General features: G+C 38.9%; 1 protein-coding gene across 2 annotated transcripts in view; it reads right to left on the minus strand.

The window, feature by feature from the left end:
* Nucleotides 1–25,049, minus strand: part of LOC127636634 (unconventional myosin-XVIIIb-like) — a 53,015-nt gene extending 27,966 nt beyond the window's left edge. Inside the window, exons 1-23 of one of the 2 annotated variants that reach the window (XM_052117291.1) lie at nucleotides 24,751–24,881; nucleotides 20,705–20,846; nucleotides 17,173–17,331; nucleotides 15,947–16,363; nucleotides 13,953–14,013; nucleotides 13,318–13,430; nucleotides 13,070–13,237; nucleotides 12,275–12,482; nucleotides 11,208–11,350; nucleotides 10,725–10,825; nucleotides 10,295–10,358; nucleotides 9,876–10,020; nucleotides 8,489–8,659; nucleotides 8,099–8,189; nucleotides 7,759–7,951; nucleotides 7,385–7,465; nucleotides 7,185–7,305; nucleotides 6,298–6,445; nucleotides 5,827–6,010; nucleotides 4,490–4,640; nucleotides 1,248–1,357; nucleotides 956–1,021; nucleotides 393–521 (exon numbers count right to left, since the gene is read on the minus strand). In XM_052117291.1, coding sequence (XP_051973251.1) covers nucleotides 393–521; nucleotides 956–1,021; nucleotides 1,248–1,357; nucleotides 4,490–4,640; nucleotides 5,827–6,010; nucleotides 6,298–6,445; nucleotides 7,185–7,305; nucleotides 7,385–7,465; nucleotides 7,759–7,951; nucleotides 8,099–8,189; nucleotides 8,489–8,659; nucleotides 9,876–10,020; nucleotides 10,295–10,358; nucleotides 10,725–10,825; nucleotides 11,208–11,350; nucleotides 12,275–12,482; nucleotides 13,070–13,237; nucleotides 13,318–13,430; nucleotides 13,953–14,013; nucleotides 15,947–16,363; nucleotides 17,173–17,331; nucleotides 20,705–20,743 — 3,063 coding nt within the window. In that variant the 5' untranslated portion in view covers nucleotides 20,744–20,846; nucleotides 24,751–24,881. Of the gene's footprint in view, nucleotides 1–392; nucleotides 522–955; nucleotides 1,022–1,247; nucleotides 1,358–4,489; nucleotides 4,641–5,826; nucleotides 6,011–6,297; nucleotides 6,446–7,184; nucleotides 7,306–7,384; nucleotides 7,466–7,758; nucleotides 7,952–8,098; nucleotides 8,190–8,488; nucleotides 8,660–9,875; nucleotides 10,021–10,294; nucleotides 10,359–10,724; nucleotides 10,826–11,207; nucleotides 11,351–12,274; nucleotides 12,483–13,069; nucleotides 13,238–13,317; nucleotides 13,431–13,952; nucleotides 14,014–15,946; nucleotides 16,364–17,172; nucleotides 17,332–20,704; nucleotides 20,847–24,750 lie in introns of both variants that reach the window. The other variant, XM_052117290.1, reaches the window with a different exon arrangement.
* Between the last annotated feature and the right edge of the window lie 572 nt (nucleotides 25,050–25,621).

The raw sequence follows: 25,621 nt of genomic DNA on the forward strand, positions 1-25,621 counted from the left end.
AATTCACAATGACCCAACTATTCATTTGATTGCACCACATGTAAATGGAACATATCTTACACTTTGGTTGCATTGTATTCCTTTTGTGTTTCAACTTAAGAATGAAAGTCATGTAAATTTGGCATGATATGAGTAGAGTTTTTGCTCTCGGGGTGAGTAAATGATGACAGAATTAAAATTTTGGGGTTAACTTTCCCATATTTGAATAACTTTCCCATTATTGAAATAACCTCGGTTATAATTGGCCAACCATGTCGCATGCAAGATGCATTATGCAGAACAGTCCCATAGACTGGGGATGGAGCTTTGAGTAAAAATAAATGACTTCTGTGTCTCTGTTAGCAAGTCTAGAAACCTAAGCTGTCCCAGCCAAGGATGGAACCCAGACTCACCTTCATGCAGCGGTATTTCTGGCGGCCCACGTGACCCAGACAGGCGGCTTGAAGCTCAACGAGCCAACCGCTCACCAACTGATCTCTCTGTTGATCTAAATACTTCAGAACACCACGTTTCATAAACACCTGACAACACACAAACACACAAGAGTGTAAAGGGCCTGAAGACTTAAAGGGATAGTTCAACTGAAAAATCTGTCATTATTTACACATTCTCATTTTGTTCAAAACCATGGAACACAAAAGGAGATTGCAGAATGTTAGTCTCAGTTACCATTCACTTTAATTGTATTGAAAAAAAGATGCAATGAAAGTGAATGGTGCCTGAGGCTAACATTCTGCATAATATATCGTTTAATTTCCACAGAAAGAAAGTCATAATGGTTTAGAACAACATGAGAGTGAGTAAATGCTAACACAATTGTAATTTTTGGGTGGACTATCTCAAATGTCAGAATTGTTTTCTTTCCTGTTGTTGTTATCGACAGCATGCCACAGATGCAATCCATTGGCATTAAACAAAACTAAGCCAGAATATTCCTTTCAAGGCAGACTCTCACCCTGCTTGCACCCAAAACAATGCTTTTCTTGTCCAGATCCAGATCGATCAATAATTCCTCCACAGCCTGATAAACAGAGACATAATCACAAACAGAGAGGTGAGTCTCTCTTTTGGAACATCAGCTCTGCAATCAATGGGGGCTTTAAAGTGAAAATCAGCTAATCAATGTACACGTTAATAAACAGGGAAATAAATAATGTCATCATTTGACATCTTTAAAAAAATTATGACATTATAATAGGGTAAATGAGGCGTGGGTGGGCAAGATTAGTGATTTCGGACATCCAGACCTTCCGTTCATCTGGAGTAATGAAGACAGAACCATAACGCTTCATTACAGGAGCAGAAAGAGCCTGAAACCGACAGCGGAAATCACTGAAAGACATGTGCTCGGGGTAACCTGAGAGAGAGAAAGAAAAAAGGAATCCATGTCAACAAATGTCCCCACAAGCATAGTAAAATAAACTAATAAAAAACAATCTCTAGTGGTCTTATTTATATTTATGATAGCATTTGTTTTTCTAATAATAAAAAACACATTATTGACACCATATACTGTGCATTGACCCTTTTATATCAAATACTCCAATGAATCAGTTTATATTAAAATACATTTCCCATCTGAAGAAATAAAATAATGAAATAGGACTGGAACAGAATTAAGGAATACATTAGATGTTTCATATGAAAAACAGGGGTATATATATATATATATATATATATATATATATATTTAATCCCCTTTTTCTCCCAATTTGGAATGCCCAATTCCCACTACTTACTAGGTCCTTGTGAAGGTGCGGTTACTCGCCTCAATCCAGGTGGTCTCAGTTGCCTCCACTTCTAAGACAGTCAATCCGCACATTTTATCACGTGGCTCGTTGTGCATGACACCGCGGAGACTCCCAGCATTTAGAAGTTCATGCTACTCTCCGCGATCCACGCACAACTTACCACACGCCCATTGAAAGCGAGAACCACTAATCATGACCACGAGGATGTTAACCCATGTGACTCTACCCTCCCTAGCTACTGGGCCAATTTGGTTGCTTAGGAGACCTGACTGGACTCACTCAGCGCACCCTGGATTTGAACTCGCAACTCCAGGTGTGGTAGTCAGCGTCAAAACTCGCTGAGCTATCAAAGCACCCTATAATATTTCATAAATTAAAAGTTTATATATATATATATATAAAAATATATCTATATTTTTTTTCTAGGGCTGACGATTTAACGTGTTATTTCAGTGCGATTAATTTTACTAAAAACAAAACGTTCAAAAAATGTATGCAATTAATCGCATGCCCCCAGACCATAATAAGGAAGATTCCTGAGAAATGCAAGCTTGTAGTACCACCTGTTTACTCCAGAGGGCAGTAAGTGAAACTTCAGCTGTATGAGCAACATGCAGTTTATACAGTGAAGAAAACACTTCAGTAAGCAGAACAACACAAATATGCATTATGTTCTTGCGTTCAAAACACTTGATGGAGCACAAATCCGATCTAAGGGATCTCAAGATGTGTTTAAAGATTAAGTATTAAACTATGTTTAGGTCACTGTGTCAAGTTAATATTTTATGTTTATGACGCAACGCACCCGAGACACTACACAAGCATGTCTGACGCAGGTGTTCATTGAGGGGTCCTTAAACAAGCCCTCATAATAAATCTCCAACTGATTGACAAATTCACTTGTGAAATGGATTGCTGTGAACTGTGTGCCAATGATTGACTTATGATCAATAATATGGAGTAAACAATACATTGTATTCTAAAGCCGCTTTTTGTATTGTCTTATCAATGATTAACTGTTCTGCTACAAGAATGTAATGCATTTAAATTATCTGAATATTTTTTATTTTATATATATATATATATATATATATATATATATATATATATATATATATATAATTTTATAATATTTAAAGATAACTATGTATAATTATATATTGATATAAATATGTATAATCATTATATATTGAATTATTGTTATATGAGGGGCTTTCTCAGCAAATATTTGTATATACGATTATATAATCGGGACACCATGTAATTAATTTGATAAAAATTTTCATAGATTGACAGCCCTAATTTTTTAGTTTGGTGGTATTTTTGCCCTGGTTATTTTCTGACCTTGACTAATATTATTCCTGCAGTATGTATACTGAGTGGGGTTATAGCATGTTGCTATGTGGTTGCTAGGGTGTTTATCAGGACATTAGAAAGCATAGAATCTGAATCTGAACAACTCTTTTGCATTTATGTCATGTAAATTATGGCCTTATGTCACAAATAACCTCCACCTACAGGTAATGTGGTAAAAATATTAATATAAAAATAAAATAATTTTATATAGCACTTAAATAGACAAATCATATATGAAACGAAAGCTCAAATTTTCAGGAATGAGACTGAACAGTTTATATTGTTGCCTAATATTACAGTTCAAAAGATTGTCAAAAGAATCACAAAGCGAAATATGATTTCTGTAAGACATCAAATACAAACGTCTGATTTATGAGCCAATCACTGTTACTGTAAGCCCCAACTAGTCACAAACTTTATATCTGCTCTTATCTTAGGCAGGCTTCTACAAAATAAGCAATTTATATTTGTCTGTGAGCTTGCTTGGCTGAATAATCCAATGTTATATCTTAGATTTCCAGAACAAAATATGCCATCCAGCAGGAAAAGCATGCTAAACAAATCATTAGAAAAATATTCTTTTGACTATTGATGATAAAATGTTACACATCATAGCAATGGGGACGATCTCAGCTAGTTTGAGCATCTAGTCCACTCAGATGCCGAGATATTAGCTGAAACAATGGGGGTGGCATGAACTGAAAGAACAATTGAATGTCTATGGACAAGCACATCTGTGAGGACTAAAATGCATTAAAGCGCCACCTACATTTCATATTGGTATTTTGTGAAGGAAGGTGATGGAGAGAGAGAAAATAAATGTCTAGTATTTGCTGCCATCTAGTGGAATCAAATAATATTTTTTCAAGGAAGATAAAGTAAACATAACCAGAATTACACGCTTACACATTTAGGACAAATCTATATATCTTTATACTTTTTGATAATCATAAGATTGTAAACATATGCATTATTATTTATGAATAACTGGAGTATTTTCTAATAAATGATGATTTTTTTTTTAATTCATAATTTATTAGAAAATACTCCAGTTATTCATAAATAATAATGCATATGTTTACAATCTTATGACTAAAATACTGTTAGTCCACAGTATGTGTGAATGGTGAACTTTAATATTTTAGGGTAAAAAAAAATTGCAGGTGGCAGCCCAAAAATGCCAGAGTTTAAGGAGTTAATGGTCCAGTTTAAATGAGCCCACACCTCAGTCTATACTGTATGTTATTCTGGTCTGTAGACATGGCTCAAATCCTTAGTAAACACTTCTAATTAGCTTTAGTAAAGAACAACAGCAGTCAACTGGATGTGATAAAAAAAGAAACGTGTGAGGGTGTTTATATATAGATATGTGTGTGTGAGACCTGTTCTGTACAGCTGTAGTGCAGGCAGTAGGTGTGTGCAGTGCAGCTGTACACGCAAAGCAGGGACATCAAAGCCACTGCCAACTGTCTTGGCATTCAGACACTGCAGGAAGACGGGTCGTGCTCGCCGAATCAGATTGACCAGAGCATCCTGCATGCGGAGAGAGAGACAGAAAGCGGTTTATGGATAAAAGATGAATGGAATTCATAAATAGTTGTATAGTCTTCAACTATGGGCACTTTAACCCCAGTGTACTTTTAGAAAGGGACAGTTCAACCAAAAATCTTGATTTGATCACATTCATGTTGTTCCAAACCCATATGACTTACTTTCTGCCATGGAAAAAGGAAGAGAAGTAAAAGAAAATGTTGATGAATGCCTAATTTTTCCACACAATGAATGTGAATGGGGAATCTGTTAATCCCTGACATTCGAATGACAAATATCTGCTTTTGTGTCCCACGGAAGAAAGCAAGTCATACGGGTTCGGAACGACATGAGGTTGCCAAAATGATCCCATTAAAAGACACTCTGAATATTTAAATGGTTTATGTTTATTTCACTCTTTGTTTAGATTATAATGGTTTTAAAAATGTAAAAAAAATTTTTTATGATGGATTTATTATATAAAGGCACGTCCACACTAATAGGCTTTGCCCTTCCGTCCACACTGAAATGGCATTTTTGTCCAGAGGAAGCAGAGCTGTTAGAAAACTCCCAAATGGATCAATTTGAAAAATTAATTTTTGCGACGAAAGGGAAAATGGCGTCCGATGTTGTAGCGGCGTTGTTGTGCCTGCTATTCATTTTGAAAGCGTTGTTAAAGATAAATGTGACTTTATACAACCGCCACATTGCATTCCTTTTAAGGCAATGGGAAGTTTCCTATGAATTGCGGTCTGGCGGTGGAACACGAGGACAATTGTTTTTCATAATGTACATGAAAATGACACAGGGCCACACTTCTTATTCTTTTCACATGCGCAGTAAGGCAATTTAAGCGTTTTCAGACATTTCAGTGTGGACGAGCAACTTTTGTAAAACAACTTTTGGAAAATGTATCCGGATTAATGTGGACATAACCCAAGACTGAAAGTCTGGGACAAGGGTAAAACAATGAAATTTGAAAGTAAGTTGAAAACAAATGATGAAAGCATTGTAAACAGTTTCTAAGTCAGTTTTACCTTCATATAACAAAAAGAAAAAAAGTGAAAATATGTTAGGTTTAATTAAAATAAACCCCAGGGATTAAAGAAACGCACAGATGTCAAATTAAAAGTTGATTATTTGATTCCAGGGGAACAGGTCATTAGAGTGAAAGAGTGTGAATTCTCACCGCCTGCAGTTTGACTGAGATGCAGTGAGAATGTCTCCTGAGGGCCGCCATCCCACAGCTCAGAGTCTTGCGCACTGTGCCACTCCTCTGCAACGAGCGCTGCGACACACCCTCAACACCACCCAAACCCCGACAGAGAGGAGGTACTGATGCCCGCGGACCAAACAGGGCCTTCACCACTCCACTGAGACAAGAAAAGAGCGAGAGAATTACGTTTTTTAACACTAGAGCTTTTGATACAAACCCAAAATCACAGTTTGGTTTTCTGAACTTCAAAACTCTTGTTTCAAGTTCATTTGCAAATCCAGTATGGTTCACAATTTGTATGAAACCAATCCAACCATGAACAGATATTGATAATGTACAATTTGCCAATTGAAGTATACTGAAATCTTAATTGCTGCATGTTTACACAGAAATTGCTTATAGTAATCACAGACTTTATACACATGATCATATATATTCTCTTACACTGAGGAATTCTGCAGCAGGGAACTGGCATTAAGGACAGATGGATTGCTCTGGACCAGACTGAACCAGCCAGAAAGATCATAGCGGACCGGATCAGAACCCATCAGATGAGCAATCTCACACTGCAGAGGCTGCTCACATTGACGCACTTAGAAGAGAGGAAACAGATAGATGTTACACCTGATAAACAGAGGGAAAAATCTCCTGATACCTCAAGGACCATTTCTAGGTCAAAACTTTGCTGAAAAAAGCTTAAACCAGTCTAAACTGGTTTCCGGGTCTTAGCTGGTTGGCTTTAGAGGGGTTTAGGGCATTTGTCCGGCTGGGACTCCAGCTGGCCGACTAGCTAAATCAGTTTAAACCAGCTAAAACCAGCATAAACAGTTTAAAGTACTAGTTCACCCAAAAATGTTCTCATCATTTACTCACCCTGATGCCATCCCAAATGTGTATGGCTTACTGTGTTCTGCTGAACACTAACAATGATTTTAAGAAGAATATTTCAGCTCTGTATGTCCATATAATGCAAGTGAATGGTGACCAGACATTTCAAGCTCCAAAAAGCACATGAAGGAAGAATAAAAGTAATCCCATTGTTTCAGAAGACATATATTAAACCACTGAAGTCGTATGGATTACTTTTATTATGCTTTATGTGCTTTTTGAAGCTTCAAAGTTCTGGTCACCATTCACTTGCATTGTATGGACCTACAGAGCTGATATATTCTTCTAAAAATCATTGTTTGTATTCAGCAGAAGAAAGAAAGTCACACACTCCTGGGATGGCATGAGGGTGAGTAAATGAGTAGCGAAATTTAAATTTTGGTTGAACGATCACTTTAAGCTAGATTTTCAGCAAGGAATTATTACTGATTCGGAAGTAGTACCTGTCCCACTGAAGTATTGACACACTCTTTCCAGAACCGAGCTCTCTGTGGAACCAGGAGTGACCATCTCTTCATCCAGAACCCACAAGAGTCCACGAGAGTCACCCTCTGACCCTCGCACCTGAAAACACACACATGTGGTGAAGCTACAGGCATCACCATCATCTGTATAAAGTGTGTTGTGAATCAGTGAGTGATACCTGCAGTCCGGGCTGGTCAACTGCAGACACCACCTCTGAAGGACTCGTCTCAGGTGCGGAAAAGTCCACAGGCACTCCTTCCTATCAAGAGTTTCAAAGTTATTCCGAAAGGATCAAAATTAGTAATTATTATACAAAAGTTATACATGGTCACTCCTAGTCTTGCGCACAGACAAGTCAGGTCATCTTTTGCTGACTAAGTTGGTCCAGTTCCTGGTCAGAACAAGCTACACTGTGGACCAGACTTAAAATACTGATAGTCAAAAGTCTGTCTATACAGAACCAGGACACTCCTTGTCACACACACACACACACACACACACGCGTACACGTGTACACACACACACACACACACGGTGGAATCAGTGTGGTACCTGTGTGTATCTCTCCAGTGTGTGTGAGAATGTATGATTGTAGTAGTGCTCCAGCAGTCTCTCATGTAAGTAGTTGTGGCAGAGTTCAGAGAAGCCAGCAGCCCGGTCCTCTCCGCTGTGTCTGGGGTTCCTCAGGCCCGGGGTGTCCACCACGATCACAGAGGCCAGCGTTAGCTGCTGAGAGTGCAGCACTCTAATGAGAAGGGGCAGACATGGCAAAAGACCAGATGCACACAATATAAATGACTACATATAAAAAGAACCACAAAACTGCAAGGTCGATTCAATTTGATGCCTAATTGATACAGATCAAGAGCTACTGCTATAAATGTGTATTTACCTGTTAATGAGAGACACAATAGTGGTAAAGAGTTCCTCATAGAGCCCAGCAGCCATGCCCTGTACACACTGAACAGGACTCAGTTTGGGACCTGACACACACACACACACACACACACACACACACACACACACACACACACACACACACACACACACACACACACACACACACACACACACACACACACACACACACACACACACACACACACACACACACACACATTTAAATTGCTTCCTTAGTTTTAAGTTAAACAAATTTTGTCTGTGTTTGAACATGTATGACGTTCATAATTAGAAGAAAGAAATCTTGTAAAATTGTTACGCTTATGCTTTGAGGATGAATGATTCTAGTAGTATTTTAACAGTGTCACACTGTCTCCCATACCTTCCTCTGGTTCATCAGTTGAGTGTCTCTCTCTGAAGCTTCCAGTCGCTCTCTGCAGTAACTGTCTCAAGTGGTGTTTGAAGACGGCCGTATGGAGCTCTTCCCCCTCACAGCCCAGGATGGCACTGGCTGTCTGAGCACTGTCAAAACTCATAAACTGCTTACGGCCCACTGGAGCCACAGAACAGAGGAAAAGAGAGGATTCACTTTTTTACTACAGTGTTCTAGGGGTGCACATCTCAACAAAATTGACAAAGCAATTAAAAGCTGAACAAAAAAACCAATGGAAATATACTGAAACTCAATGGAAAAAACACACAACAAAAAGTATAACAAAATCAAGCCTCAACACAATGAAATTAACCCAAACAAAACGGAAAAGCCACAACATAACAAATATTAAGCCACAACCTAAAAAAGCCACAGCACAATCAAATTGAGCCACAACACAACGAAAGTGAGCCACAACACAACGAATGTGAGCCACAACACAACGAAAGTGAGCCACAACACAACGAAAGTGAGCCACAACACAACGAATGTGAGCCACAACACAACGAAAGTGAGTCACAACACAACGAAAGTGAGCCACAACACAACGAAAAAGCCACAACACAATTAAATTAACCCAAACAAAATGGAAAAGCCACAACACAACAAAAAAAGCCACAACACAACTAAAAAAAGCCACAACACAACTAAAAAAAGCCACAACACAACGAATGTGAGTAAGAACACAATGGAAAAGCCACACCACAACAAATATTAAGTCACAACCTTAAAAAGCCACAAAACAATGAAAAAGCCACAACACAAATAAATGAAGCCACAACATAAAGAGCCACACCACAATGAAATTAAGAAAATTAAATTTGTTGTGTTGTGGCTTCATTTATTTGTGTTTCAAGCTTTTATTTTTATTTATTTTATTTTTTTTGGTGTTGTGCATCCCAGGGCCATGTATTGTTTCTATTCAATATATGACAAAATACTAGGGGGTGTAAAAATGATTCACTGATACATCGCGATTATTCCATATTTATTCTAAATCAAATTACAACATTCATCATTAGAATTTAAAATTAATTATTAATAATTCTGTTTATAGAAAAGCATACATAGGACAATATACTGATAAGTGCCATGAAGTGTGCAACACTATAAACACAGCACTGAGGGTGAATCTGCTGGAGCATTTATCCCACAAAATGTGCCAATTATATCACAAATCTACGAGCCTTCAGATAAAGTTTAATATGTACAAAATGGCTAATTAAGCCTCAAAATATAAAAAAAATATAAATATCCCAATCAGGCCACAACAAAATAATATTTGAACCCTTAAAAATGATTAGCCAAACAGACCATGGATGTAGCCCTGACTTACCTCTGCATGCTCCTGCGACCCCGAGATGGTATATTGTTGCCAAAACATGCCAAATGGCTTTCTGCTCATCCATTGAGAATCCTAATGTGTTCATGGCAGCCAGCAGTTTCCCAAAACCCACAGAAGCTCTTTGCTTTTCATCCACCTAAAGTGAATATGAAAAATAATAGGTTTGTATGGCTGTATGTCTATAAACCCTAAGAAAAGAAAAGCTATTTGTTTTTCTTTAATTTAATTTCAGAAAACAATATAGATTTTATTTTAGGCCATGAAATTATTTGGAAGAGAGGGGTATCAGGAAGTGTTGCAAAGCCAACTCGAATTTCTCCCATATGAGCACTAAAGCTTTATGTGTCTAGGCTAAAACCCTGAAATGTCTTGCATGTCTTTATTTCACTCTTTTAATAAATAGATCATACCTTGGTGGGGCATGTAATACCAAATGAGTTGTGCTCCTTTAGCTGGTGCAGCTGTAGTTTAGTCCTGTGTTGAGAGAACAAGACAGTTACACTTGGATTTACACAGGAAATGACATCAGACCAGAGCTTGCCTCTTAAGCTCTCTGGAGCTTTTGCTTTAAAGAAAAGCTCTAAAAAAAATACAGGCATTCTGCCAAGTAGAGTTTACAGAAGACCATGTGCGTGCCTCAGAGGGGAAGCTGAATTCAAAACAAACCCCTAACAATAGGGGGAATGATCTGAGGTTTAATAATGGGTAACTTTGTCTTCTGCATCTAATAATGATGTGTGATCAGGGAAGACAGGAAGCAAGAGAAAGGCTTCACAATACAAGCAGCAACCGGCTGCAATGTGTTAGTGCTGCGAGCTCACATTCAGAGACTGAACTGACCTCATGTCCACGCTGAGGCCTGCCAGCATCTGTGAGAACACCAGGAAGTTACTCTCTCCCTCCGGCCTCTGACACACCCGCCATTTCTCCAGCAGCATGGTCTGAAACAGACAGAGAGAAAGAACATTAATAAAGTGTGAGTGAGAGAAGCAGACAGGAGCAGGGACATCTGGATGGATGGACAGACAGAGACAGACAGATAGATAAAATGATAGAACAATGGATGGATGGAGAGATAGACGATAGATGTTTTATTTTCAAATTATTTCATAATTTCCCTTAAAATATGACATCAATCTGCCTTCTACCTATCACTTTTCTTTTACGAGATAATATAGCCAATTTTGTAAAACATGAACCTCTGTTCAATTACATTTATATTTAGGGCTGTAAATAAAAAGCTTTATTGAGTGAGAGCGAGAGAGAGAGAGAGAGAGAGACAGAGAGAGAGAGAGAGAGAGAGAGAGAGAGTGTGATAGATACCTGCAGGTGTGCAGCAGCTGCGAGTCCAGCGTGGTTGAAGTCCAGAGACAGCACCATAGCGAATCGGGTGGAGGCCTCACTGTGAGCAGAACTGACACACCCGAAAGAGCGCAGCACAGTAAACACTGCCTGCAGCCGCTCTACTGCAGTTACACACACGCACACACACACACAAAAATCCCATTTCACAACATTCAAAGTGACAACAAACAAATGGGGTAAAAGCCTCTAAACTATTGCAGTGTTTCAGCTATCACTTAACACAGCCATACATATTTACACACAAGCACTCTGATTTTCAGTGGAGCACAACATATCACACTGTGAGAGGAAGATGCTTTTACAATTACTGGAACAGGAGCCCGTAAACAGCACCCAGAGGCTAAATAATGACTATGGCAGGCAAATCAAATTCAGCCAGTGAGCAAAATACACAATGATTTTCAGGGGGGTAAAGTTTTACTAAAGGACGGAATCCATTGACCCTTCACTAAGCCCCTAGAAATGCTATGGGATAGACTACATGTCGGCACTCCTACCCAAATTGCCCAAATTACTACGTGTAATATATCAATAATGGACACCAGCATTTATTCTGAAGTTAATGCAATATCACTTACCGCTATATTAAAAGAGTTCACAGTACCATAATATCACACTAATGTTATCAGTTGTCATCTGGATCTGTGATAATCTTTTGCAAATTGCCTTGATTCAAATTTGAAGTCTTTCTTTACATAAAATCAACAGATCTGCTAACAAATCGTTCTTTTGAGCTGCACAAATCGGACAGAATGATTAGTATGCACACAGATCTGGGAAGATTTTCAATGAATAATGACTTAAATTTTGGATTTGGTGTAAGCTTATAACGCAATCCTTTTGTTTTCCAAGGGACAAAACTAAACAGCATATGAATTTGGAATTTGGAGTAAATAATGACAGAATCATTATTTTATCCCTTTAAGTAATATTTTGGATCTTATGCATCTCCCAGGGTAACATTTGTGTCCTGTTTTTTTTTATGGGGTTTATTGGACAGGAGTTATAAACTGAGTTCCACTCACAGGTCAGGCTTCCTCCAGCAGTGCCTGCTTGTTTGAGCAGCTCCTGTGAAAATGACTGACAGGAAGTGGTCTTGCCCGTGCCACTGCGGCCCAAAGCCACCAGTGTCTGGTCTTTCCGCTGGCTCACCATGGACACATACAACCTCCTCACCAGAGCCTGCAGAGGGCCAGGGGCCTCCCAGGACTCCCAGCTTCTACTCCGAAGCCCCTAAGACAAAAAGAAAAACAGCCCAAAAAGGCTGTTTAATGCACCAAACCTAGTCCATGCTCTATTGACCTCTCACATAACAATGACATTTGCCGTCAAAGACGTCAGACCAGGTGTGACGCGTATAAAATTGCAATTTTTCAATTGTACATAAGCATGAATAAGATTTCTGAGCTGTGGCGGGAGGGAGGATTATCAGTGAATAATGACTTACATTTCAATCTGTTCATCTAGATCTACCATTTTCCAAAGCTATTGTATATAGTGTCGGAAGACTTGGATTACAACAAGTATGGACTACTTTAATGGTGCTTCTTTATCTTTTTATTGAGCTTGACAGTATAAATCGCAATCAACTTTTCAATGTATGGAACAGAAAAGCTCGGATCATTCTATGTACCATCTTATTTTGTGTTTCATAGGTGAAAGAAAACCATACGTGTTTGGAACAATACATGAGGGCGAGTTACTGATGAAAGAACTACTTCTTTAATATATGTATGTGATACTGTATCATAAACTACTATACAAGTAGAACTAAATGTGTAATTTTACAGGTCACAACATCCAATAGACGGCAATGATACCTTGCCAGGTGGAGACAGAGGAGGCCACATCGCCAGCAGGTTGGGTCCAGCATAGGTGAGAGGGTGATACCCTTTAGCTCGATTGGTCAAAGTGTGAAGGGCACTCGACTCGTTCACGCTCACAAGATCGCTCAAGTCCTCACAGAGGTCCAGCTCAGGTGGATTCAGCTAAACACAAACATCAACAGAGGTCAGCACTGGTCAAACTCACCATATGATGATACATGTTAAAAGTGTTTCAATGTCACCTTTTCAATCTCATATTGGGTTACATCATGGATGGATCCGTCTGACTCTAGTCGAACCCTCACCCTGCCGTCAGGCAGCTCTGTGGTGCCCTCGTCTGGCTTCAGATGAGTGGCTGTTACAAATATAAGAACCCAACCAATTAGAGAGGCAGGGGAAGTTAGAGGTTAGTGCTCCATGTAAATCAAATACTTTGTGTTCATGTTATAGATCTCATTTCATATTTACAAAATGTTGTCTTTAAAAAACAAAACAAAAGAGTTTATGGTGCTTTAGAGAACACTAAGAATTCTTTGAATATTTTAGAATGGTGCATTGCAAAGCTGAAAGGGTGAGGGGACTTAGTTTTTTTGATGGCATGAAAACAATGATCTCTGGAATGTTCCTGAAAACAATAATAAGGCCATATGTAAATATAGTATCCTCCAAGATACCATGCTATTAATAACCTTAGCAACTCAATGCCACAGGAGAGCTGTTCAAGTAGTGTTCAAATTCAGGGACTGATAACCAGAACAACAGCAGAACTACTTCAAATTCCAGTGCATGTCATTTATTTCAACAGTGACTTCATTGACTTCTCTTTTTCAGTGTCAGGTTGGACACCCAACCAAAGGTAAAAGAGATGGTGACTAACCGAGTGAAAAGCCGTCTTTATGAAAATACCACACCTTGCCAGCTTCATACCATACATCCCTCTGTGGAGAGATAGAGACAGGAAATTAGAGTTGAGATGTGGATACTGACAATTATGTTTTTCAGTCAGAACAGAGTCTTCCAAGGTTCTAATTGGAACCAAAACATGGTTTCACTGTTGGATGCCACTGAAGAACATTTCACCACAACCTTCAGAGTCTAGTACTTCAGAAAATCATCTACAGTATGTACTGGTGCTTTAAAGATGGGCCTTTAGAACCAATAATGTAACATCATGACATTTTTAATCTCCAAAATACCACATAGCTCAATTCAAGAACCACATACATGGAAAAATGGCTCTTGAAAATAAAGCTGAACCTAAGGTGCTGCAAAGAACCATTGAAGATCGCCTTTAGCTTGCTCACAGGGGGTTTAAATACAAATATTATTTACTTATTTATTTTATCATTTATTTTAAGGTACACTTTGCACTGTACGCCATATGATTTTGTTAAATCATAATTTTCTGTAAAGCTGCTTTGAAATTATGTATGTTGTGAAAAGTGGTATACAAATTTATTTTTAAGGCCAATTAAACTAAATACAAATTCAATCAAAACTAATACATTTCTGATTGAAAGTGCACATCTTGTCCCACCAAAAACTGAGACTCTCAACAACACTCTCTAGTACTGCATACTTGGCAAACAATGGTGTTAGGAAACCTAAAATTACGTTTTCAACCAAAAAATATATTAGTGTATTTAATTTTTAATGTTGGTTTCAAATTTACCCAAACCTTCATGAAAACATTTTTTTTTTTCATAAGCAAAGTCCACACTAATACGTTTTTGGTTGAAAACACACTTGTTTTGCTATATTTATACCTCTCATCCACACTACAATGGTGCTTTACCAACAACAGAGGCCCACATTAACATATTTTCATTTGAACACACATTAATTTCACCATGTTTACGCCTCTCGTCTAGAACAACGTTTTCCTTCACCAAACATTTTGCGTTTCAAAAATCGCTCTTCATTTCCTCATGCTTTGGAAAATTATGGTATTAGGAAACTGAAAGAGATTCCAAAGAAAACAATTTAGTATGGATGTGGCTGGAGATGTATGGATGTGGCTGGAGATGTATGGATGTGGCTGGAGATGTATGGATGTGGCTGCGCTCTGTAGTATCGCACATACCTTGGTCAAATATAATGAAAGGAAATGGAAAACTGAGTTTTCAACCCAAGACGTATTAGTGTGGATGCGGCCTAAGAGCGCAGAGAAGACTTTGGTTCGAATTTATCCGGAACCCGATGAAAAGTAGACATTTTCTGATGCCACGTCAAAACTAATATGTTACAGTCAAAAGCGCATTGAAGTTGCAACGTTTACGGCTCTCATCATTGAACATCGTTTCCTTCACCTAAATCGGAGACTTTAGAAAAATGGTCCATGTACTGTACTTTGGAAAACAATGACATTATAAAACAAAGACACATTTTTCAACCTAGATGAATTAATGTGGATGTGGCCTAAGAGTGAAGGAAAGACGATGAAATTAATCACTTTTCTCAGGCCACGTTCACTCTAACAAGTTTTGGTTAAAACTCATTGGTTATGCTATTCTTATGCCGTTAATCCGTAAAAGTGTTTTCCTCCACTGAAATTGGAGACTTAAAAATGCTCTCTATTACTGCAATCTTTGGCACATGATAGGAAATGGAATACTGAGTTAGCGACAAATACGTATGAGTGTCGATGTGGCATTTTCATCCTAATACGTGATACGTTTTCATTGAAAAACCTTTAGTTTCCTAACATTATTGTTTTCCAAATTTTACTCCACCCCAAAGGTAGAGTTCCAAAAAACGATCTCTATGACAGCATTCACTGAAAAACAATGCCAGTTTTACTGGTACATGTATGGTTCTGTAAATGAATGTGTATTTTTACAGTCGCTTTTTACTGTAGTGATTGCTACGTACCACTGGTACCTTGGGTTCCTCTCTTATTGGGGTTACTAGTTGACCATCTGTCTCTTGCCTAAACTTTTTCACTTCCTGTTTCACTGCATTAAATCCCTTTTGTAACTTGACCTCTTCCTTCCTGTCTTTTTCCACTGGAAGCGCTGAAGACTTTTCTAAATTACTTTCTATACTGGAAGCCTGTTCCTGGCCATTGATTTCTGGAGAGGTGGGTTTAGAGTCTGTATTCTGATAGTTTGGTTCAGGTGACATTATCCTCCTGGGAGAGGACGTTTTCTTCTCTGTCATTGTGGTGTGGCGACTTCGTTCCCCATTCACCAGTTGCTCTGCTCGGAGTGCCATCTCTGCTTCGAGTATTGGGGGAGTTTCGTCGGGAAGTAAGAAATGCTGAACCAGGTTATCGCTCAGTTTCCGGGGCTGTGAAAGGGTTAAAAACACAAGAGGTCAGATGAGAGTCATGTCCTCATTACTACAAGACATTTAAGACGTAAAGAAGTAGATCTATGTACAACTGGAAAATTAAAATTTTGATGACGTGATTTAGTTTTTAATGAACACAAATATGGGCACTAGCAAGGTTCTGGATGCACTAAACATTGCATCTCAAACAAATCTGCGACACAGTTACAAGGTTGCGCATTAAACGCAGCACATATTTTTCAAAAACATTACTTCAACGTCTGCATAACCGATTTCCTTCTGGTATCTTTTGTATTGTGTATCTTCATTGTAGCTTTAAAAGTGCATAGTGGCATTTTGATATAATCCTCATCCACCATTTCTGACGATTTCAGAGATGGAAGAAAACATGCAACATTTTTCGGTAAGTGAATGAGGTGTTTTTTTCACGATGCATTCTGGGACTTTCTAGGGAGCAAATGTTTCAGTGCATTGGAATGATTTTGACAGTGGGACAGCCCTAGAAATGGCTAAACTCCTAGGCAGTGTACTTACTTCTGAACTAGGGTGCGGATTTAGACAAACCAATGGTTTTTAGCTGGTCCAAAGTGGTCATTTATGGTTATTAGCAGGTCTGGATGGATTATCAGCTGGAGGTCCAGCTGATGGAGCCAAGACTGACCTGGTAGCACAAATTGGTCCAGTTGGTCCGAGCTGGGTAACCAGTTTGGTCCAGCAACAAACCAGCTTGACCACCATAAACTAGTTTGACCTGGTTTCTCCAGCAAGATCAAACCCACAGAGGTAGAGACTAAAGGAGATCTCACCGCCTTCTCCTCTTTGAGATCTGGCTCTTTGTGACGCGTCTCTTTCTCGGTCTCTCTCACCAGCTGTTTGAGGAATCCTCCCGGTACGGCGGAGAGAGGCGGTGGTGGCGGTGCTGCAGCGGCGGCAGCGGCAGCTGGTGGCTTCTTCTCCTCCTTGATCTGTTTAGATAGGAACAGAGGAGCTCCAGTCATGCATTCCATATAAACAAACACATCATCAGTCAAAACGGCTGACACAATAATGTGCATTAAAATGGGTCTGAAGGTAACAACATTCCTTTTTCACTGGACAGTGATTCCACACGTTTGAAATTAAGTTTTCCTAACGTAAAATTACTCTATAATCCTAACACAATCACTTTGTGTATAAAGAACCTAGTTGAACTGGGTAAATCCAACAAAATGAAGACTTGTCAAGGTTAATCAAATTTCTTTAGGTACTTACTAGTGAATGTGAATGTTAGCATGCTAAATACATGCTGTTAGAAGCATTTCAGAGTGTAGTTTAGTAACTATGCTATGGTTAACACAACATTTGCGAAATGAAGCGAGCAATCAATTTAATGTGCAACATTTAGCTGTCCTCATTGTTAGCTGAAACTTCCCTCTTCACCATAATGATAACACCCAAAACATATTTCAACATAACCAAACATTAAACACTAACAAGTATCCCACTTTATATTCATCTTGCACAAAAACATGAAATAACACTTTGGCAGCAAAAATCCTTTTTTTTTTGGGTATAATACTGTGATAATGTATGATGATATTCATATAACATGGTATTGACATGCCCCTCCAAGGTATTTCATAGAATATCATGGATTACCAACAAGGTAGTGTCCAAAGCGAAAACATAACCATGCATGAACTGGTTACTGTGGGATAAAAACTGTGGGAAAACACAGCGGCCACTGTACATCCAGAATTCTGGTCTATGCATTAGAGTAATATAAATAAGTTAGGGTTTGTTGAACCACTCACTGTAGAAAGGCATATTTGTTATACATTTCATAATGTAGCTGGAGAACAATTGAGGGCATTGAAAGGTTGAACATGAACAGCTGATTCTCTTCTTTTGTAAACACAAACTTAAGCCAGCCAGAAATAAGCCGAAAGCATGTCTTCTTGTGTCTATATGCACTCATGCCACAAATCAGCTGACAGTATGTCTGGCAAACCAGATTCAGCCCAGATCTCAGCTGATTTTGGTTGACCATACTCAAGCCAAATGTTCAGTCTTTGCTTCGTTTCTTTTGGGTGACCAGACTCACACCAGACTTCAGCAAATTGCTGAAAGGTGCACAGAGGTGTTAAAATAACACTGCCACAACCAAATAAGAAGTGCCAAAAGCCAGATTTGGTTGGTATCTTGGTGGTATTATCATTGTATTAGGTCCAAAAACATGGAAAATAAAAGAAAGCCCTTCTCTCATGTGGCACTCTAGCTTGCTTAACCCAATATTTAGCTTGCTAATGCTAACAAGCTAAATACTACCCTTATTTAAAATGAACCGTAGTTCAATACAGTACAGTTATCAATGATTAAATGTGTTATTTGTTGCAAGACTATAGTAACCAAATGTAAAACCATGTAATTTAGAAATCTATAGCTACATGTGCCAGAATAAAATGATGACAAGACATAAATAATATAATAAAACAATAACATACTCCTTTAATAGACTATTTCGCATGAAAATACAACATTTCCACAAAAAAAACAGATTTATTACAGTTAGCCTTATTATACTGAATTCTTTTGTAAAGGTGAGCTCTAAAGACGTAATATAAGTGTCCCATATATGCCCAACACTTTCCACTCATGTCCTTAACGTTTCTATGGTAGTGATATTAAACATACTGTCAAGTGTTAATTGTTGGCATAAGGCTAATGCTGTCTAGGTGCTCTTCAGGAGGGCACTGCTGCAGGACTGTAACACTATATAGGGAGTACAGCAACAACATTTTATGACAGTTTAGTGTCCAACAGCCATTTGATCAGCTAGCTTGAAATTGCCTATTGAACCAAATTCTTAAGCATGTATGCTTATAGAATTTGATTTATATTTCAATCCCTTTGTGAGAAGGCACATTATCTGGGCTTGTATAATGACCAACCCTCAATTTACTAAATAACATCACCAATGCTAAGAGTACCAGCCTCTTAGTGCGCAACAGGTAATAGCCCACTATAGAGACACAGTTTGCAGTTACATGGGTCACACTGTGCATATTAAAGCCTGCTTAAAAATTTGATATGAAATATTAATTCATTATTTGGTGGTTTGACTCATTTAGTGAGAGGCAGACCTCTTGTAAATAATGACATTCATGTATATTCAAACAGAAGCCCATATACTGTACAACAGAACAAGATATCAAACATTAGCAAACAGGCTTGTGAACCTAACTTTAGAAAATACAAATCCCCATTGAGCAATAATAATCTCAGGAACACACTTGGTTACCCCTATTTGGGGTCCAACCAGTGACATTTTATGTTACCAACACAACCTAAAATTTGTAGAGTTGTCACTATCATTATACGAAAGCACTTGTTACTGGAACATCAGGCTAAGAGTAGCCTAGTTTCACATAGCCATACTTTTAACTTTCACCATGAAGTCTGATCCACATAGCAGCTGATTCTGGCCAAGAACTGCCCACTTAGACAGAAAGAGACCATGACCAATATATAAAATGACCAACAACAGTTATTTTTATTTTTTGTGCCATTTAAGGGCGAGGGTTTATCCAAAGTCGTTGATACCACAATAGTAGTCCGGCATTAAAAAAAATATACTGTATTCAAATAATTGCACAGCAAAGACATTAGCAGTAATGTGTGTATCAGATGATCAAACGGATCAGAATATATAGATGATTTCATAGACATGACTCAGAAAATTAAACGCAATATACAGTTCTGATCGAGTATACTTGTGTAGTGCATGTGTCAAAATTCAGTGCAATATTTTGAATGAGTGTTTTCAACACCAGTTTATTACTGTGATATCTACCGTTTCAGATAAACCAATCCCTAACCCCAGTGCACTGGAATGATTTAGAAATGGCTAAACTCCTAGGCAGTGTTCTTACTCCTGAACTAGGGTGCGGATTTAGACAAACCAATGGTTTCTAGCTGGTCCAAGGTGGTCATTTATGGTTATTAGCAGGTTTGGATGGCCCCCCCAATAATCAAAACAAGCCAGCAGGTACAACCTCCCCCTCCCCCCATATTTATACCACAATCAGTAGAAACATGTAAATGATTCACAATGCAGTCACCCCCAATGTTCAAGCCAAAACCACACCCTTGCCTGTCCTATCTAAGTGGGCGGCTCATGGTCAGACTTATAGACTTAATGCTTCAACTCAAAAGTCTGGCAACATGACTCCAGGATGTGAGTATCTCCAATAGCACAGTGATTATTAGTTGTGGTGGTTAATAAACTGCAAATAAAGCACCAGTCGTGTTAGAGTTGCGCTCCAGGTGTGGCTGGACATGCAGCAGTTCTGAACCTCCCTTCTGTTCCCAGAGTTTTAAGCGTGAGGAGAGCGCCATGATGGGACGAGTGGTGAAGGATCAGAGGGGGAGATCTCAGCCAGGTGTGATGTGAGGGAGGACACAAAGTGGAGCAAAATATGGAAACAGTGACACTGTGGACCTGCCGATGAGAAAGAGACAAATATGAGATGGAGAGAAAGAGTGAATCACAAAGTCCTGGGGTGAATCTCATGAGAAAATTTTTTACAGTATGCCTCATATGCTTCGCCTGAAACAAATCTAAGAAAAATATGACTGTTATATGGATAATTAAGATTTAAATTTGATTGACAATTAAGCACATATTTCCCCATATTCTCATTAGTGAAATACAGTAATGATAATCATACTGACCCAATTATTTTTTATCATCAGCATAAATTTGCTAAATTCAATTAAGAACAAATACTACCATGATGTACACTTGCAATTGTAAACATTAATACAACTAAGATTTTTTTTTTCCACATTAGACTAATGACAGTAGATATAGGCAGTATACACACACACACTTTATTAGGTACACCTGTACATCTACTTATTCATGCGATTATCTAATCAGCCAGTCGTGTGGCAGCAGTGTAGAAAATCATGCAGATACAGGTCAGGAGATTCAGTTAATATTCACATCAAACATCAGAATGGTGAAAGAATGTGATCTCAGTGATTTGGACCGTGGCATGATTTTTGGTGCCAGATGGGTGGTTTGAGTATTTCTGTAACTGCTGATCTCCTGGGATTTCACATGCAACAATCTCTAAAGTGTGAAGAGAATGGTGCGAAAACCAAAAAACATCCAGTGAGTGGCAGTTCTGTTTGTGAAAACGTCTTGTTAAATGGAAGTGGTCAGAGGAGAATGGCCAGACTCGTCCAAGATGACAGGAAGGTGACAGTAGCCCAAATAAACAAGCATAAGAACAGTGCTATGCAAAAAACATTTCTGAACAAACAACACGTCGAACATTGAGGCAGATGGGCTACAGCTCCCTCCGGGTACCACTACTGTCAGCTTAGAACAGGAAACTGAAGCTGCAGTGGGCATAGGCTCACCAAAACTGGACAGCAGACGATTGGAAAAACATGGCCTGGGCTGACAAATCTAGATTTCTGCTTAAGTAATAATAATAATAATAAACTTTATTTTATATAGTGCCTTTAAAGAGGCCCCTAAAGGCACTTTCTATGTAAAGGAAATGTAATGTAACATGCATCTCAAAACAACTAATGATAAAACGCAGGAAACAAAATGATAGTATTCAATTCATTGAACACAATAGTATCAATTAAAAGCTTCCCAGAACAAAAACGTTTTAAAATTTGATTTAAATTCACTAAAAGACTGAACTTCTCTAAGTTCTGAGGGTAGAGAGTTCCATAGATTTGGACATTCCTGTCTTGCAAGAAATCACGCACAGAACGAGCAGTATGGCTGGTGGCTTTGTCACGCTGGAGGGACGTGTCAGGATGAGCCTTCAGGAAGGGTACCACATGAGGGAGGAGGATGTCTGCCCTAGACACCACCCCAGACCATGATGGACCATCCACTTCCAAATCGATCCCACTCCAGAGTACAGGCCTCGGTGTAACGCTCATGCCTTCGACGATAAACACGAGTCTGACCATCACCCCTCATGAGACCAAACTGTGACTCGTCAGTGAAGAGCACTTTTTGCCAGTCCTGTCTGCTCCAGCGAAGGGGAGTATGAGCCCATAGGCAACATTGTTGCCGGTGATTTCTGGTAATGTCCTGCCTTACAACAAGCCTACAAGCCCTCAGTCCAGCCTCTCTCAGCCTATTGCAGACAGTCTGAGCACTGATGAAGTGATTCTGCATTCCTGGTGTAACTCATGCAGTTGTTGCCATCCTGTACCTGTCCCGCAGGTGTGATATTGGGATGTACCGATCCGGTGCAGGTGTTTTTACATGTGGTCTGCCACTGCGAGTACAATCAGCTGTCCTTCCCGTCACCCTGTAGCGCTGTCTTAGGCATCTCACAGTACGGACATTGCAATTTGAGGCCACATCTGCAGTCATCATGCCTAAGGGACTTTCTTTTGGTGTTTTTCAGAGTCAGTAGAAAGGTCTCTTTAGTGTCCTATGTTTTTATAATTGTGACATTAATTGCCAACCGTCTGTAAGCTGTTAGTGTCTTAACGACTGTTCCACAGGTGCATGTTCATTAATTGTTTACGGTTCATTGAACAAGCATGAAAACATTGTTTAAACCCTTTACAATAAAGATCTGTCAAGTTATTTGGATTTTTGCAAAATCCTGATAAAGGGACATTTCTTAAGTATATATATTAATATAATTGTGGGCTAAAAAAAAAACAAAAAAACAAAACAAAACACACCAGACATTCCTTGACAGTTTCCCTAATTTTACCCTGAAAAACAAAATCTGTTAAAATGTTTTATTGTACAAAAATTCTTAAATATTTGAGCAGTAATATTTCACCTCTGAAAAAAAAAAAATTATATTTAGCATAAATAAAATTAAGCTTGTGTTAAGGAACATTAAAATTTTGAGTTTGCATAATTACAATCGTACTTCACCTTTCCCCCACAATATAGAAATAAAATATTATTTTAGCATTACAACAAGAGGTTTGAGTCCCAGCTCAACAGGGCCTTTCTCTGTGGAGTTTGCATGTTCTCCCCGTGTTCCCGTGGATTTCCTATGGGTGTTCCCCCACAAGTCCAAAAACATGCAGGTTAAGTGATTTGAAGACTCTTTATTGTGAGTGAGGGTCCCCCAGGAAGGGCATCCGACGTATAACCTGTGCCAATTCAGGTATGCGGATCACAGGAGGAGCCGAAATAAGGAGGAGGAGCCAGACATTTCTTGACTGTTTCCATAAGATTCACCCTGGTTTTGTAAAGACATGCATCAGCTTTACTCAAAATGATACTCCATGTTTACAAAAAACATTGCACACATCTTCAAGTGCAATGCAGTGAAACTGAATGTAATAAATACATATGGCGAACCCATTTCGTCATAAGACATATCAGATATAGTAAGTTTCAACATTTATTTTCAAAGCTGAGCCTATCCAGTTTGAATGTGCAAATTAAGCAAACTAAAAGATTCTTCTTCTTAAGTCTTTAGTAATGCATTTGTTTGGTAAGAAATATGGACCACCACTTTCACCAACACAAGCAGATGAGAAAACAAAACCAGAAGTTGGTTCTTAAAAAGGGCAAATCAGAAGAGTACAGATCTGCAGCTAAAACAATGTAAATGTTCAGTGAAGTTTTCCATTTTAGAAATATAACTCATTTTCTTAACATTGTGAATTGAACATAACACGGTGTAAGTCTTGCCTATTACCTATTTCTGATAATAAAATACGATCTGTGTGGCAAACCAACAACTGCCACTTACAAGGCACTGAGGTATTACCATGTTTTTCTAAACAGGGTACCATGATCATATGTTGTTGCTTTTTCTGCACAATGGTAATAGCATGGATTTGGATATATAGCATGTTAAAAGCAGGGTTCCCATTTGCTTCCTGCAAATAAATTCAAATGAATGCAAATGCACATACATGAATTTTGGGAAGCAGGATCATTTAAGATAATGCATTGACATTACATGCACATTTAAAATTCTGCCAAACCTGGACATCTCACTAAGACCAACATGATGTCCAACACTGACATTATGTGGCAAACAACAAAGCAAATTAGTCACAGGCTGAAAATGATCCTGATGCACTGCTCTCAGATTTCAGCTTGAGTCAGCTCTGTGTTTAGTCGTAGAACATCCAGATGATCCCAACAGAAGGCCTTTAATTTACAAGTAGAGCCTTCAACCAGAACGAAACAAAACTTCTGGGCCCAGACAAACAGGCCAATGTCAAACCCAGTCTCAACTTCCATTTGAAGACCTGCCATTCGACTAGTCTGGGAATACAGGACTTGGATGACTGCGAGGGTCTTAGATCTATAAATAAATTAGGGCATCGACAAAAGAAATACACTTTTGGGTGCTAAGAAGATAAAACAGTTGGCATACCTTGTGATGGCTTCGTCTATGGACTGGGAAAATATATCCAATAACAGTTTTGTATGTGTGAAACTCTCGAAAATCTATGAGGCCAAACGCAAGGCACACAGTCTCACTGTCACTCACTGAGGGGGTTGAAGCTAGCCTGAAATAGAGTGGCATAGACAGCCATGTGCATGCGCGCGCGCGCGTGCGCACACACACACACACACGCACACGCACACACACACACACACACACACACACACACTCAGGCGCGCTCACTCACACACCCACACACCCATACAGGCGCGCTCACTCACTCTCTCACACACACACACGCGCGCGCTCACTCACTCTCACACACACACGCACGCGCGCGCGCGCTCACTCTCTCACACACACACACGCGCGCGCTCACTCACTCTCACACACACGCGCGCACGCGGCAGCTGAGTTAACACAAGACTGTGCTATAAATATCCTGCTGCAAGGGGAGGTGGGACGACATACCCTGTTTGGGAAACACTTTGCCACAGGAAATGTGCTGCAAACAGGGGAACATTCTGGGAATTATTTCAACACAAATCAAGATCAACATTAGAGGACCCAGTTTGACATGTAACCCAATACAGATGATTTGATTTTTAATTAATTAAAATCCTTTTCTTAAATTTGTTTTTACTTTCCACAATTCTGCTCTTTTGTACTGCTTTTATTTACTCTGAAATGTAGTATTGCTAATATTGTTGACTCATGTGTTAAATTGCTTGTGTATAGTTATAAACGGCATAAGTTAATACGATTTTTCAGAGGATATATCTTGAATTATGTTTTTTCTTAAAACCAAAAAAATGACCAATTTGCCAATGGCATAAGATATGAAAAGTCTTATGTAAAT

Source organism: Xyrauchen texanus, chromosome 44 (genome assembly GCF_025860055.1).
Source record: "Xyrauchen texanus isolate HMW12.3.18 chromosome 44, RBS_HiC_50CHRs, whole genome shotgun sequence".
NCBI classification, from domain to species: domain Eukaryota; kingdom Metazoa; phylum Chordata; class Actinopteri; order Cypriniformes; family Catostomidae; genus Xyrauchen; species Xyrauchen texanus.